The following is a 17,519-nucleotide window of genomic DNA, read 5'->3' as shown; positions in this document are numbered from 1 at the left end:
CCATCCCTAGCCGGAGCCCTCATCCTCTGCATCCCAACCCTCTGCCCCAGCCCTGAGCCCCCTCCTGCTCCTCAACCCCCTCATCCCCGACCCCACCCCAGAACCCTCACCCCCCACACACCTCTGCCTCAGCCCTGAGCCCCCTCCCACAGTCCGAACCCCTTGGTCCCACCCCCGCCACACATCACCTCCATATTGGTGCACTTAACAAAATTCATTCTGCACATGGATGTAAAAAATTTGAGGGCACATTGTTAGAGTGCACCAGGCAGGTGAAGCAGCGAAGGTCCGTGATAAATACCATTTATCACAGGGCTACCACTACCACATAGGATTACAATATAAAATATACAGAAATATGAAGTATGTTGTCTGCAAATAATTTGGTCAATATTATATTTGAAGGCTGCGCTAGACAATCTTAATAAATTCTTGAGACTTGGACCATCAAAATTTAATAAAATGCCTATATTTTGGATGAGGTCACTAGAAGTAAGTTTCTATGCAACATATTTAAAGAAGACTTAAAAATTAATTTAAAATTACTGATGTTTAAAAAGCTTGATAAAGCCTTTTTATGGTCTGCATTTTGGCCGAGATTTTCAAAGCATTCCAAGAGACTTAAGCACCCTATTTTCAAGAGAAATTGAGTGTATAATTCCCTTAGGTCCGTTCCTTTAAAGAGCTCAGCCTATTGCACAAAATGATTGAAACAAAAGAATCATGAAAAAGCAAGGTCGAGACACCAACTACTGACCTTTACGAAATATATTCAAATCTACAGTGGAAATGGTATTACTGCGTGATGGTGGCAATCCTGCTGTAGGGATGCAATAACTACTATCAGTGTCTGAGGCAGTACGAGTAATGCTACAAGTTTCCACGGGAGATCGATCCGAAGTGTGATGTGGTTTTGGTGGCCGAGGTGGAGGAATATCTGGAATAGTCTCTAGCTTTGAAGTTCCTTCTGGAAAAGTTCGTGGAATCTGATAAGTACCTCCAGGTGTTGGGGGAATGTCATAACTAATGGAGAAATGCCTCATTTGTGTATCTAATGATGTAGCAGAAGGGGTACTGAAAACATGCTGCTCTCCTTCTGCATCAGTCCCAGATGGAGATGTTGCCTTTGGTAAAACATCCTGTGAATAACTTCTAGGCAGGTTATAAAGACTGCAGTCTACGGACACTGATGCCGCTCGAGGTGGCGGAGAGTCATAGGCACTTTGCTGCTGAAAAAAGCCGTTCACTGCATGCTTGCTTAATGATGGAGCAGAATTTTTATGGGAGGATACATTATCATTGCAGTCAGTTTCAGAACAGATGGACTTTGCTGAGTCAGCATGCAATCTAAACAAAACAAGATTGAAATTTTGATGTATAAAGAAACACATTTCAACTGTAAAGAACAACAGAACATTTAAAATGTAAGCAACTAAAAGTCATTAAATTTCTTAATTCTAAAAAAAATTAAACAAAAATATTTAGAACAAAGATCTAAAGTAATTATACATGTACACATGCACACACACGTGTGTGTATATATTCATCATAACAGCTAGGCAGCTGGGGTTTTCACAAGTACATGACTTTGAATAAAGTCTCAGACTGGTTTGGAGGGCTTCTTGTTTGGCTGGGTTTTTTTTTAAGAAAACATGTTGCATACTATATGAAGAGCGCACTAATGGCAATGTTAACTGTCCAGACACAGTACAAAAATTCTGGGCTTATGGTAACTTGCTTCCTCTAATAAATATGAAGGAAATACAATTTAAAAAAAAAAAAGCCTTGTAACTTGCGACAGCTTTAAGTTGATACCTAAAGACCATACACTTTTTTTTTAAGCATACATAAGACAATGTATAGAGTAAAACAGGAAATGGAGGCAGAAAAGCTGAAGCAGTTAGTCTGAAGAAAAAAATTACAGGACAAGGAGAACAAGCCTGTATTCTGGTCTTGACCAGGGTCAAGACAGCATTGTTTGACTTTTTTTTATTTATTTTTTTTAAACTCTAACAGTGGGTTTTATGGGGCTTCTTTGGAAATTACGTCTCTGACGAAGACCACGCCTATCAATGAACTGTTACCTACAATGCCAAAAAAAGCAGTGGCTGCACTCACTCTCTCTCTCCCCTCTTGTGTAGAATTCCATCGTCACATTGTTTGTGGCACAAAAATTCAGTTGATAAGCCTGACAGTTAGTTTAACACAAAAGTCAAAATAAACGAAAACACTAATAGGTAAACAGACCCTTAAACTTAGCATTTACCCACAATGCCTACATATTGGTATAGAATACACCACATTCTTTTCTAATTTAAGTATCACTGGAATCCACTGTTGCCTGTGTGGCACAATTTGAGCATGTCACTGTAATAAGTACAGCTTTTACCCCTACTACTCCAGTCACGTAACTGATTACACGGCAGTTTAGAAAATTATTGGAGTAAATATTTGACTAAAGATAAAACAACAACATCTAACATCTTGGATACTACGAGCTGTGAAAACAAAAAAGTTACACACTTACAAATATACAACCTGATTCTCTAGTGCGTATTCAAACAGAACTCCCAGCAAAAGCACTGCGAGTTTTGCCTGAATAAAGATGACAGGGATCTGCCCCATAATTTTATATACCATAACAGGGACAAACAAAAGGTCTCAAAGTCATATTTTTCCATCCTGTAGAAACAGTAGTCAAACTATAGTATCAAAGATTATTAGTCTCAGTGCGCACACGCACACACCTTCAAAAACTTCAAGTAATTAAAAAAAGCTACAAAAATAAAATACAAATTAAAGCAAGAAACACACAGCATAGCATGATATGACCATAGAATAGAAATTCATGTAGCAAGCAATACAGCACACTTTAATTTTCACTCTTCCATTCATGGATTATGCAGTTATTACAATCATTGTTGTCCATTACATATTCTCTGTTTACCTATGCTCCCAAACCCAAGTGGGCTTTAAAATATTGTGCACAAAAAGTATTACAAATATCTTTAAAATCTTACTTACCAATTCTGAGCACTAAGGAGCCTTTAACACGGACCTTTGAGAGACCGCCTAATGAGGCTGTGTTGCATTTTATGTAATTCTATAAATGCATAACATGCAGGAAACAGTCAGCTAAAACCATCATTGAAAATTAGTAGTGCAATAACAGTGCATGGATGCCACTCTAGTAGAGTACAGATCCTGCTAACCTAGATACCTCTTAATATGCTAACTAGTAATGCTACCATATTAAACTTTAATTACTTCTAAATGTAAAAATGCTTTTCCTCACTGTTTCTTGTCCCTGCACATTCATGAAAACTGAACAGAAGGAAACAGGGAGAGGGATCAGCTTTGGACTACTTGAGGCAGCCTAGCCGTCTTTCCCTTTTCCCTAGTGGCTGCAACTTGTGCTTTGGAATCTAAGCATTTTCAAAAACTATCCTTTTCAAACTGAGTCTCTAGTCCTTATGGATGTGTATATAACCTTCAAAATGTGAACTGGCGTAACTGATCTGTGTGTGTCTAAGTTTGAAGACATGCTGCAACAACAGTGCCAAAACAGGAGTAAATTGCCCCTTTTCATTTTAGTGTGACAATCTCTGAAGCATAAATGATCATTAAAATGTCAATAACAACTTTCACTGCTGATCAAAACAGGCATGGAAAAACTGGTATAATTATGAAAATCTGCACAATGTACTGCGAATGGCATCTCAGACTGGGACAGCCAGGGTTGTGAGCGCCAGGGTTGTGAGCAGAGCTTGTGAACAGAATTAACACTATTATTTTCCCAAACTGACACTAGAAGCAGGATGTTTAGTGAAGGGTGCATTTCTTCAATTCAAGCAGAACAGCAAAATTTTATAACTTTTCCATACACTTTCATAGCAGGTCAAGAATAACTTTTCTGGCTCTGATAGTGCATCAGCAGACAGTACGGATTACTATCACTGCACTGCATCACTGCACTCCTATTTGTTTAAAAAAAAGACTGACTTAGCAAGAGGAAAAAAATTAGCCACATCTGCTACCAAAGTAGGACTGACACACCAACTCCTAGCATCATGGTTGTACTACACATTGTCCTTACACGGGTGCATTACCAGTCCCAAGCACTGGCAACATAGTGTCAACCCCATTCCTTTTCCCACACTAAGACTGCCTCTCTTTCCATGGTACCATGAAGAGAGTCCTGTACATCCTTCAAGTCCTGACCTGGCTCCACAGAGGTGGTGATGGGATATAGGACCATACTCAAACTGGCTTCCACTCTCCATGTAGCTGTGTAGTTGTGGGAGTATGCATGCCCCTGACAAGGCTTTGAACTACAGTAGCTCTTCACTTAAAGTCATCCCGGTTAACGATGTTACGTTGCTGATCAATTAGAGAACATGCTCATTTAAAGTTGTGCAATGCTCCCTTATAACATCGTTTGGCAGCCACCTGCTTTGTTCCCTGCTTGCAGGAAGAGCAGCCCGTTGCAGCTAGCTGGTGGGGGCTTGGAACAAGGGTGGACCAGCAGCGCCCCTAAGTTCTCTGTGTGGCAGCCGCCCAGCAGGCTATCAATTGCGGGCAGTTCAGCTGTCCCTTCCCCCACTGCCATGTGCTGCTCCTGCCCTCTGCCTGGAAGCTGCTCCCCGAGCCTCCTGCTTGCTGTGCAGGGGCCAGATGGGGGCTAATGTCAGGGTGTCCCCCTCCCCCCTGCTCCTGCACCCCGCTTACCCCATCTTCCATAAAGCAGGAGGGACAAACGACAGGGCTCAGGACAGATGGAGATTCTGGCAACAGCTGTGGTCTCAGCTTGCTGATTAACTTAACAAGGCAGTGTACTTAAGAGTGGGGACAGTGTACTTAAAGGGGAAATGCTCATCTCTCTCTCACACACGGTTTGTGTGCCTGTCTGCCATGCTGTCTCCCCTCCCTCCATTCGTGCTGCCTTATAGAGTGTGAGGCTACATTAATAACGAGTTAACCCTTGAGGGCTCACCCAATTGCTAGTTCATCATTTAGCAGTAAGGCATTCCCTGGGAAATATCCCACCCTCTGACTTCACCACATCAACCAGCTTCACAATCATCATTGCTGTATACAGTATTAAAATTGTTTGTTTAAAACTTATTGTGTGTGTGTATGTCTTTTGTCTGGCAAAAAAAAAATTTCCCTGGAACCTAACCCCCCTATTTACATTAATTCTTATGGGGAAACTGGATTCGCTTAACATGGTTTCGCTTAAAGTCGCATTTTTCAGGAACATAACTACAACGTTAAGTGAGGAGCTACTGTAGGTAAAGGCACATTTTTGTCCCTTTAACTAGCTCTTGGTTCCTCTTCCCAAAACTAGCTGCTGACAAGAGGATTGGGAACACAAATAATTTTACAAAAATATTCAGTTTTGAAGCAGACTGAGGATTGAACTCCCCACTTTCTAATACACTGTAAGTAGTTTGGTCACTTATCCTGCACCAATAGCTTTCCCTCCGTGAGAATCAATACAACCGGGCCAAGAGACTACTCCAGACAAGGTATAAGAGCAAAGCAGCTATTGTGTATCAGCACTCAGGAATGGTAAAAGAGCAGTGTGAGAAGCATGCATGGTAGAAATGTGAGTTCAGCCTTGATAGGTGCTGTCATAGCCCTATCTTGATTAACTGAAGTTGGGTTATATTGTTTCTTTTATTAAAACTCACAGCAGACCATGCAGGACATGTTTCAAATATGAAATTTTCAAGCAGGTTATGGCTCTGTGCTTGATTTCTCACACAGACTAAAAAACAACAATTATACACTCACTGCAGTGGAATCTTTTTACTTTCAAAATCCTCCAGTAGTAGATATTCTTTCCCTTCTTCAGAGATAAAGGATGACCCTGGGCTGGTTTATAAACAGGAAAAAATGGAGTAAGATCAGCAAGATAACAGCTGTTATTTTGTATGTACCTCTGCCAACCAGCCAAAAATTTAAAGATTTCAAACAGACACTATGGATGCAATTTTTCTTGTAAGATCAAAGATGAACTCTCAATCTTATTTAACACTGCAGTGAAATGTAATGACATTTTTTACTATTTAACTATTAGAACTTTAAGGATGGTCCAAAGTGATCAAGACATAAAACTGTACTGTAAAATAAATGATGATGAGTATTAATACAACTACTATCATTTCTAACATACCCCCAATTCCAGTAATTGTACAACATTTTTAAAGTATCTATAAATAAAATATACGTATGGTGGCACTGAAGATGCAAATGCCAAGAATCTTGAAAATCCAAAAAAAGAAATAACCTAGAAATAGAAATAATTAATAAAAAGATAGAAAATAATAAAAAAATAGAAAAAAAACCACCAGAAATAATAAATAAAAAGAAATAACCTAGAAACTATTTGCCTTTAGTCCCCCTCCCCGAAATGTACCGGGATGCACTGATTCCTAGATGCTCTAAAAAGCAGTATGTTAAAGAAAGATATTTTCTCCTCATTTTTCCATGAACACTGGCCACTGTTGAAGGATGAACTAAAAGGTAAACCAACTCCCAAACTAAACAATTATGAAAATTACTTTAATTTGTAATTTTTTTCTAATGTTATAACATCTGCCTACTGTATTATAACTATTATTATGTTTTATTTTTAAAAACTATGGTTAAAAAACTTTGCTAAGAAATACTGAAGGCCAAAAGGATGCATCAATGGAGTCCACCAACACCTAGAACCTGTATTATAAAATCCAGAGATTAATTATTCTACTTCTTAAAAAAACTGCAAAAAGTATGAAAGTCTAGAAACTAACAGTAAAGGAAAGTAGCCACTTCAGTCATGCCATGTATTCCTTCTTCACTCACCACTGCTCCTGTGCGCTCATACAAGTTTCCCCTCCCCACCCAATCGTAAATATGACCCCTTATAATCTGCATAAATACATAACATAAATTGCAAAGATATTGTGAAATTCTAGTTCAGTGGTGGGCAACCTGCAGCCCACTGTTCTAGTTCCTTATCAAGGGGTCTATTTCCAATTTGCTATGGCCCCATTTCAGCAAAATATATATGCCCAACGTTAGGCAAGTGCTTCACTTGCTGAGTTGGGGCTAAAACTACCATATAACATTATTTTGCAGTAACAGTTACATATTTTATTAAAACAAGGACAAACAGTTAGATGTTAAACAGCAAGCTCACCTCAACCCACACTATTAGTGGTGCTACTGCCTCACTATAACATACCAAACAACAAGGTCTTCCAATACTCGTAACACCATATATTCAACACGTTCCACAACCCGCAAAATAATGAACCACAGCTCCCTGAGCACCTTTTTCTTTCATCTTCCCATCTCCAAGTCCAACTCGCATCCTGCCCCCCATCTCTCTCTCTCTCTCTCTCTCTCTCTCTCTCCCTCCCCCCTCCTGTCTCATCCAGACCTTCAGGGAATCATGGTGACATGCAGTCCATTCATACACTCTCCACCCTCACATTCCAACATAATTATCCTTTCTAACTACTGATCAATCTTATACTTCTATAATCCTACCACTCAACTCTATTTAGCATACAATGATTATATATGACATAACATCACACAATAAACGAATAAACTAAATTCATTGGCTTCCTCCCTCAATCCCCTCCCATTCTCCACGGTCCCTCCCAGACTCCTATTCCTCCACATTTCTTCCTAGTCTCCCATCTCAACCCATACTCTCAATTCTGACTCCGTTCAGCAGCTGGTGTCAGAAGATGCTCAACTTATATTTCTAAAAAGTGTTCTTCATAGCACTTACACAACTCTTTACCTGCCCCTACCACAACTAGGCCCCTTGAAATGCTGAGGAAGACTTCTTGTCACCAGAGCCAATTAAAAAAAACAATCTGGAGTTTCTAAGCCAAGCCGTTCTGGTGATACAATGAGCCAAAAAGGAATTAGAATCGTATTTAGAAAGTAAACTACAGCTAAATATTCAAAACACTACCTTTAAAACTCTTTTTTTAAAATCAAACTGTTCAGAAAATCTTTATCCTCAGAAGAGATGTGATATATTTCAGAAAGATTGGGGTTTTTGGGGGGGAGGAGGAAGTTAGTAGTGGAATGTCTAAAACTAGTAGCTTGAACCTTCAATATAGAGTTACTACTACTGCTTCATATTACACAGATTCCTTCCCATCAGGTTGCAAGACACAGGTGGACATTCTGCCCTTTAATATTTTATGAGTTAGCCAGTGGGCACGCTCCACTCCAAGCACTGTTTTGAGTGTGGGAGGGCTGCCCACCATCTTCATCTTCCATGGACTGGACAAGAGCAGGCTTATTTGCCTGCCCTAAATGAGGTATTTTGGGAGTTGGTTGCAGTCAGCAACAAAAAGACTAAGAAATACTCCTCTTGTCCTAGGACCATTGTACCTTACTCTGTGGTGCTCCAGAATGCATGGCACAGTAACACTGAAACCTGGCAGAGAGTCACACCATTGACAAGGTATTGCTCTAAGTGAATGTGTGGAAGTCTCAGGAAAAACACTTTCACAGACCTCTGCTTAGCCTTTAAATGTGCCCCTTTGCAATCAAGAGAATAATGAGCAAGCTTCTCTAGAAATACACAAGGGACCATTATTTTAAATGGTTACAGCAAAGCATCTCTGCTTGAGAGGGTTTCTAATGTTTTCCAAGGACCATTCTGAGAAACAAAGCAATAATTCCTGGATATTTACCACTACATATTACATCCTCCTATTCAGGCGGCATTACATTTCCATTTAAAATGAGAAGCAGCAGTTACTTGGGTACATCAGTTACCAGAGCTGGTCAGATTTTTTATATATATTAAAAAATATAATAGAATATATAATATATATAATATATAATTATATATATTTAAAAAATATATTATAAAATACTAGCCAGTTTTCCTACTCTTTAGGAGAGATAACAGAGTGGGTAAATCTATTTAATATTAAATTGGACATAATTAGATCATACTAATTTTTCTATATTATTCAAAACACACTAACAGCTCACAAAATTCAGGATGCAGAGACTGGATGGTTCAAGATAAATTGTGTCTCATCACAAGATCTCCTGTTTGAATTTGATACAGGTCAGTAATAACCAAAAACTGATCATTTGAGGGTTGCTTCGCAGCCTGTGTTAAATGAGTTGGTGATCTCAGTACAGGTTTGGTTGATTTTCATCCCTATCACCGAGCCACCACTTTAACTGGTGGTAATTTGGCTTCCCTGATAGTAGTCATGGTAGAAGTACAAGGTACTAAACGGCCACCTCTCCATCCTAGAGCTGGTTTGAGGCACAATGGAGAGTGGTGAGAAGAAAGATCCATCTTTGCTATCCAAGTTGCACCTAATTCCAGAGATATACAGAAATATTTGGTCTCCGGGACTATTAGTCTGGTACATTTTATCAGCAAATAATTTAAAAAATTTAGAAAAACAACAAAAAAACAAAGATGCTAGCTCTGATGCTACCATTTCATATTATTAAAACAAGAAATTCGAGCCCAGAACATAGGGAGAAGAGCAAAAGTGATCGGGTAAAGAATCAAGACTTGTGCATTTGACTGCTGAATAACTTCAACAAAAAGAAATCATGTAATATACAGAAATGCTTTGCAGGAGTAACCATCTTTGGTCTATACAAATGAAACGACTACTGCAAAAAAATGAAAACACCCATTTACCTCGTAGGTTCAGGCTTCTTACTTTGACAATTTATTAGCAATAGGTAATCCTGAGGATCTTCTTGGCTAGATGAGGACTCCAGAGGTGGGATGTTAATTAGTTGATATGGAGGAGGTAGGGATGATTCTGCTTGTACAGATGGTGGTGAAGTATTGACTGCTAATGGTAATTCAGCAGATGCTTGTAAAGAACTGCCAAGTGGCTTCACAGCATCTATGACATAAAAGTACAGAGATGTTAATCATTCTTTTCATAGTTTATTGTCTTCTTTAAACTATATGATGTAATTGGAAGGTAAACAACATTAATATTAAGATTATAGCATGCAGATTAAGCCAATTTCAGCATAACAATAATTTCTGACTCACTCAAAAACAGGTCTGTAGGATATTAGAAAAATATTTCTAAACAAAACTGTATATGGAAGATCATTTTGTCTGATTTGATGTACAAAGAGGATGGAAGAGGACCTCCTTCATTCTAGGCCATTCAAAAATGCCCTGAGACCCTGTTGTTCTTCAGATTTTTCCAGATGTCATCAGTTGCCTGACTGTCCCTTCAAAACTAGAGGTTTTGTCTTGTTAACATGATTTTTCACCCACTTTTCTGGTCACAAGCAAAATAAAGATGCTGACTGGTACAATGCAACAATTAAGCAGACAAATCTGTTGTTTTAAAACAACAGACAAGCACTCATAGGTTAAAATTATGTTATGGTTGCATGATTCCACATTTTATACTGTGTTCAATGTATTTTTCCTTGATTCCAGTCACTTTGGTATTTGATACTAGAAAACTAGGCAAAATGGAATTAAGAAACAGGAAAAAATGCACAAAAAACAAACAAAAAGGCTTTGCTCATATGGAACATTCACTGTTGCCTACAAGAACTTGTGAGATGTGCTAAATTCCCAAAGAAGTCTTTCTATTGCTACCCAATCCTGACCTGCTACACCTCTTATTATTGTGCTGCAACGTTAGATCCAGGTGGGTCTTTTGTTGTCCCACCTCTCCTCTTTATAATTCTTTTCCACCTTCCATTTGTGAATGGTCTTTCCTTGCCAAATTTAATTCTTTGGTTTCTCCAGAAACACACACACACAAACATCATTTTGTCTGGTATTCTGGAAAATGCTAGCAGCATCAGTTAGCAATAAACCTTCAACCCTTTTAGTCTGTTTTTAAATTAACCTGTTTCATTTCCTTAAATTATTGGACCATCCTTAATTTATGTATTGTTAAACGTCAAGACTCTGCGTGTGCAATTTGCAAATCTTGCTAACGATATCTGAATATTAGCATTGTTCTAATTAATTCACTACCCTACAATGCAACTGATCCATTAACCTTGCAACTACCTACAAGGGTAACCCACATAACTAAGCAGCTTAATAAAGGGATGTTCCCAGAATGATGATGATGTGTTCAATGATAATTCTGAATAGGGTTCAACTTTTAAGGCATTTAAAAAAAAAAAGTGACTATGACATGATCATTTCCTGTTTAGGAACTGCAAAGACTTTATATGAACAGATTTTAGTTTTCCACATTTCACAATGCAACGAACAACTTAATTCCCTGATGTCTGTATTAAAATGACAACTGCAAAATTCTCTTCATTCCCATACAGAAGTGGAACAGCTGGGGCTAGACAATCTCTGGGGTCCTGACAAGAGAAGGATTGAGGGGAAGGTAAGGTACAGGCTCAGCTGCTTCAGAGCCTTCCCTTCTCCTTCCTTCACGACAGCTCAGAATGCACGCAGACGTCATGCCTGGGCAGAGTGCAGAGAAGGAGGAGGAGAGGTTGCTCCTTCATTAGCCAGGCTTGTGCGGTGGTGGCTGAGAAGAGAGGCAATGGGCTCTGTGGCCCCCCTTTTTACCCTTGCTGTATATAAAACCCTCATAGACATGAGCTAGGATCTTTTTGTACACAGGTAGTGCACTAATCACACACGACAAAATCCAGTATGATGTCCCTGAACTTTACAGGAAAGATGGACATGTCTAGTAGACACAGGGACAGATGTGTGATCAGCAGAACCTAGTGGATTGACAGAAGGCAGATACCAGCAGCGTGTGTGTGGGTGTAGCCAAGCTATTCTCAGTGGCACTCTCAATGCCAGTGCAGATAATAGGCTCAAAGTGACCAGCTCCAAGAAGTAAACATGAGTAAGAAGTGTGGGAGATGACTGGTAGACCCTATTTGACTGGAGGAAGAAGAGGAGTCTGTAAGTCTTTGTGAACTGAGGGACCCTTCACATGTACTTTCATTCCCCCTTCCAGAGGAAGGGCAAGAGAATTCAGAAATGGGCTGAATCCTAGGGATTAGGATGAAAGGGGCCAACCATAAATGGTTATTTGGCCATTTAAACACCACACTGGACCCAAATATATGCTTGGTATTTGGGGTGGGTGGAGTGCTAAACCATGAATATCATCCAACTTATGAACCTATACTGTGAAATCTATCCTGATGTGGATGCATGGCATGCTCTAGTGAGTCCCCAATCGTTATTTTAAACCAATGTATGATTTGAACAGTGATTGAGTTACTCTGAAACAAAAGTCTTAGTTCAGCTGAAAATTATTTTTTCTTCACCTTAAGGGTGCTTCTAATTTGCCTTGCATGAGTCTAGTATTGTTAATAATTGTTTTCAGTACTGATAAAGTAAACATTAATGTTTTAATTTAGTGTTTTTAAACACTCAAAACTCTCTTTAGCCATTTAATATACGTTGGAACCTGATGTGATGTTGAAGGTTTAGCCTAGCAGCTTACTATGATTTTAATGAGCTTTAATAATGATCTTGGTTCATTATTACTAGTAAAAAAAGCATTTAAAATCTTTTGGTTTGTTCCCAAAGCTCAGACACCAGGGCTGCTTGGAAATAACTGAACTGGAAAAGCATTCAGTGTATTTATCATACACATGAGCACAACAAGCATCCCATTTCACTTTGAATTCCTGTATTCAGTAGAGCTGGAACAAGCAGCTTTTTAAACTGGACAAGTGGGGAGATTATTTTTATTTTTTCGCTGGTTGGTAACAGTGGACAGATGTGTCACCCAGTTGAGTGTTTGTCAGTCTGGTCAATATAAAGCTGGTATAAGAGCAAAGTTACACACAAAATAGTTATGAAAATTAAACAATGGTTAAAAGGACATTTTGCAACCAAGAATAATGAAAGGCTTTCCCTCACCCTTTAGGTTATTTATAATGTTGCTGATGTGTGCACGCTAAGAATAATCTAGAAGGTTTGAATGCCTTTTTTACATATGAACTAAATTATTTGTTATAGTGTACTTTGCAAATGAGTACAGTAGAACTTTCCACCACTTTTTAAAGTATGTAATACTTACGTAAAGTGTTTGCATAATGTGAGCAGAATATAAAAGGTTATGGGAGCCTTTATAAAAATATTGATTTAATAAAATGTCAATCGTGCTGATTTAGAGTATGAGAAAGCATTCTTCATAGGATGTAGGTAGAAGTACTGGAAAGTAAAAATGGGATTTTCCCATTATAAGCATGAATCAGCAACAGATAAGCCATTGCCTGGCTCTAAAATTCTTAGAGATGAGTCATTCAATCCAGTTACTACTATGTAAATGTTTTAATTAAAATGATTTAAAGACAATTTATCTATTAAAGTAATAACCTTGAACAAATCCTACATATACTATGGAGATGGAGCCATTTGAGAGCCTACGTAGATAGAGTACACACTTCTACAGAAAACTCAAGAATTTGTGGTGGTGTACCTACATGTATATGCACACACACACCCCTCTCCACCCACCCTAGAATGTGGTATGCAACAGGGAAAATGTATGTCGAATAATCTCAAAGTGCACAGACATGTCACTAAATCACTTATCTTTCAACCAACTAATATTTTATAATAAGGGACATCATTTCTGCAGTATTATTTTAATATAATATAAATCACATCATGACACACAGGATGCTTTAACTCCTCTATCCAGCCCCAACACCAATTTCTCCCTCTCCTCTTGCATTAGTTTTCAGTCTGTTTTGAAATCAAGGACATCATCTTTAATAAATGTCTCAATCAAAAAACCTTATAAATATAAACTGAGTCACCCACTCACCCTTGGAGGTTTTCAGCTCCCTTACATAAACTATCAATATATGAGTCAAGACAGTAAATATAGCACCCATGAAATACAGCCTACATTTACGCACTCTTCTGTAAAGAGCGTAATATAGAGTTGGTCAGAAATTTTCCAATGAAGCAGTTGCAACGAACTTCCAACAAAATACAAGCAGGGTTCCACGAGAAACCTACCTGCTTTCTTGCCAGCTCCCCTGGCAGGCTACTCAGGAGCCTGCACTTCCAGGGGCCACACCTCTAGGTCAGTCTCACCATGTGCACTTTCCCAGACTTCCAGGCTCCCTGCCATGGAGCTGGGAGCTTGAAAACTTGAAGAACCAGGTTCAAGCTGGAGCTGCCAGGGCTTCTAGGCTCCTTGCTGTGGAACAGGCAGCCTAGAAAACTTGGGAGCCACAGCTGAGCTGGGAGTTGTAGAGTTTGGGTCAATTCTGTTTAGAAATATTTGAAATGAAACATTTGGATTATTTGCAAACAATATTTTTCCAGTTTTTCCCACTATGGGAAATTGCTAAATTTATACTTGGTTCTGAAACAGAACAACATTTTTCAGCTTTTCACAATTTCCCACATAGTAGAAACTCTGCCTTTCAACCAGCTCTAGTGTAGGATCATGAAAGAAAATCCAATCTTTACATTCTTGACTTTTTAATGACTAACTTTGAGCAACTGAATATTTCAAAAGCTTATTTTGTTTTTTCAGTCTCAAGTTACATTTAGTCCTCTTTTTCAAAAGAATTTAACAACTGTCTATTTTATGTACTGCTGCATCTCCCACTGGAATCCAGATATTAACTGTGTTTCGGGTATCTGAGACAGACACTCTTACTGCTGTGTCTAATGTCTCAAAGGATCCCATGACTTCATGCCCAACAGTTTCTAGATCAACTTTTCTCCCATTTAAAAAAGTCCTTTTATTTAAGGTGAGTTTAGTCCACATGAAAAGAAATCTAATGGAGAACATTGGAAAATGAAGTCAATCAGTAAAGATGTTAAATAATTTCTCCTGAGGAAAAGAAATCAGCTAAGTTATAGACATTCTTCCATATGTCAAATTTATATTTGCTCACTAGGATGGGTATCTGGCAATAAAGGTTAGCCAGTCAACGATATACTGCATCTTGGCAGGAGGTTAGACGAGATGACCCTTGAGGTCCCTTCTAATCCTGTGGTTCTATGATAGAATCTAGTCTGAAAAGTTTTAAGTCGTGCTTTTCAGGGACCCATTTTTAGCCACTGCAGCCTCCTCCAAAATACCTGTAATTAGGTTATGAGAAACGTTGCACTCTCCTCTCTCCAATCTCTCCATCTGGCCATCGCCTTGTCTCTTTCAGCATCACTCATCTGCTCTCTTCCTCTTGCCCTATACCTAGCCTTTCTGAGATTCCCACTCCATCAATGTCAATGACTTCTCATTTGCTCTCAACTCTCTCCTCTCTTCCATGATATGGTTGTCAATTGTCTCCATGCTTCACTTTCATCTATCCTGGACTCCTTAGCCCCTCTCTCTGCTATTGCCAGGTCTGCCTTGCCAGCCCTGGATCAGCCTAATATCTACTTCCTCTGTTCCTGCTCCTTTGCTGCTGAATATCTCTGACAGAACGGCTGTGACCAAGCTGACTTCCCCCACTACAAATTTGTTCTCTCCTCCTTAAATTCTGCCATGTTCCTAACTAAGCAACTTTACTTTTCCACTTTAATTGAATCCCATGTCTGCAATCCTAGCCATCTTCTTTTACTATCTTTGACTGCCTCCTCAAACCCTTTCCCACTCACTTATCTTTCTCCTCAACTCTCACTCTCCTCCAGTTATTTCCCTTCACAATACAAACATGCTTTAGTTTCTCATTTTAACAACCCCTCCTCCCCACCCAACATGTCTCTCTAAATACTATCCTATCGCCCTACACCCTTCATCTCTAAATTCATTAAACACTGTCCACAGTCATTGTCTGGAGTTCCTCTCCTCCAGTTCTACCTTAGATCCTCTCCAACCTGGCTTCTGCCGCTTGCACTCCATTGGAGATGCTTTCACCAAAAAGTCTGTAACAGTCTATTCTTAGCCAAAGTTCAGAACTATCCTCATCCTCTTTGATCTGTCAGTTGCCTTCATAACCATCAACCATGTTCTTCTTGATATTTTGACCTCCCCCATGATCTCCATGACTCTGTCCTCTCCTGGTTCTCCTTCTACCTCTCTAATTACTCCTTCAGTGTGTCAGAGGATCCTCCTTATCCACCCCCCCCAGCTTTTTGTGGGGGTGGGGTTCCACCGAACTCCATCACACAGTCTCTTTCTTTTCTCCCTCTACACCTTGTCTCCGGGTAATCTTGTCTGCCAACACAAATTCTACTGCCATCTCTATGCTGATGACTCACAGATTTACCTCTCTACTACAGACCTGTGTTCTTCTGTTCAAATTATAATCACAGCTGGTTTCTCTAACATCTCCTTGTGGACATCCAGCAATCAGCTTACAATCAAGATGGATAAAACAGAGCTCTTACTCCTTTCCCTCCAAGTCCTCCCTCCTTTCTCTATCACTGGACAACACCAGCATTGTTTTGGTCACACATCTATAACCTGGGTGTCATCATCAACTCTGCCTTCTTTCTAGATCCTCACATCAAGGCTATGTTTAAATCTTGCCAATTCTTTCTGCATAACATCACTAAGACATGGCCATTCTTTTCCATCCATGCAGCCAAAACTCTCCTCCTTGCTCACAATATTTCACATCTCAATTACTGCTACATGCTCCTCTCTGGCCTTGAGATATCCCATCTTGTCCCGCTCACATCCATTCTTTGCCAAGATTATTCTCCTAGCTTATCACTTTTACCATGATATTCCTCTCTTTACTTCCCTCCACTGGCTCCCCCATTCTCTAATGCATCAAATATAAACTGCTTGTCTTCACTTTCAAGGTCCTTCATGGCCTATCCTCACCTATCATTGTTCATATGCTATTAAGATGTCGACTCCTGCCTCTGATCAGCCAAAGATGCCAGCCTCCAGTGGTTAAATTTTCAAACAAACACTTTTGTTGTTTCACCCAAGCTACCCCTTGTGTGGGAGGAACTCCCCATAAACATCTGCAAAGCTACCTCATTCTCCTCTTCAGATCCTTCCCTTTGCTGTGATGCCTACAAAAATCTTGGTAACAGTTAGGCTGCAGGAGTGCCGAGACCATGCCCACCATGCTGACTAGTACTATCTCACTGTTTCCTTGTTGTATTTTCTCTTATTGTAAGCTCTGTGAGAAAGGGACTGGTTTTACTCTGTTTGTATAGAACCTAGCAGAATGGGGTTCTGATCCATGACTGGGACTCTTAGGTATTACCCAACTACAAAAATAGATGATAACAACAACAACAACAACATCATCATCTGAGGCTGCCTGCCACTGTGGAAGTAGATACAACTGGAAGGAAATTCAGGGCATTCTCTTGTGGCTGGTGACTGATTATATCCACCTAGCTTCAAGCAACCTGAAGTACCTAATCATAATACATCTGTGAACCTTAACATGATGAAGTAAATCCTATAACTTGCAGAAAATTTAAATCAAAAACAAATTGTACAAAACTGAAAGGCAACAGAAGAAAGTAAAATTGTTATTTCGTACAGAATGATTTAGTGAATCTTGAAAAAAGTTCCTTTTTTGTGTGAAGTAGAACTTTGATTCCT

The 17,519-nt window shown here is 39.3% G+C and overlaps 1 protein-coding gene across 7 annotated transcripts in view; it reads right to left on the bottom strand.

The window, feature by feature from the left end:
* Positions 1-17,519, bottom strand: part of GAB1 (GRB2 associated binding protein 1) — a 145,141-nt gene that overhangs the window by 32,898 nt on the left and 94,724 nt on the right. For 5 of the 7 annotated variants that reach the window (XM_073341224.2, XM_073341220.2, XM_073341222.2 and 2 more), the window contains exons 3-5: positions 9,695-9,908; positions 5,797-5,877; positions 758-1,347 (exon numbers count right to left, since the gene is read on the bottom strand). In XM_073341224.2, coding sequence (XP_073197325.1) covers positions 758-1,347; positions 5,797-5,877; positions 9,695-9,908 — 885 coding nt within the window. The remainder of the gene's footprint in view (positions 1-757; positions 1,348-5,796; positions 5,878-9,694; positions 9,909-17,519) is intronic. The other 2 variants (XM_073341226.2, XM_073341221.2) reach the window with 1 other exon arrangement.

This window comes from Lepidochelys kempii, chromosome 4, assembly GCF_965140285.1.
Source record: "Lepidochelys kempii isolate rLepKem1 chromosome 4, rLepKem1.hap1, whole genome shotgun sequence".
Classification (NCBI taxonomy): domain Eukaryota; kingdom Metazoa; phylum Chordata; order Testudines; family Cheloniidae; genus Lepidochelys; species Lepidochelys kempii.
Note: the sequence above shows the minus strand (reverse complement) of the source record. Positions and strands in the feature narration are given on the sequence as shown.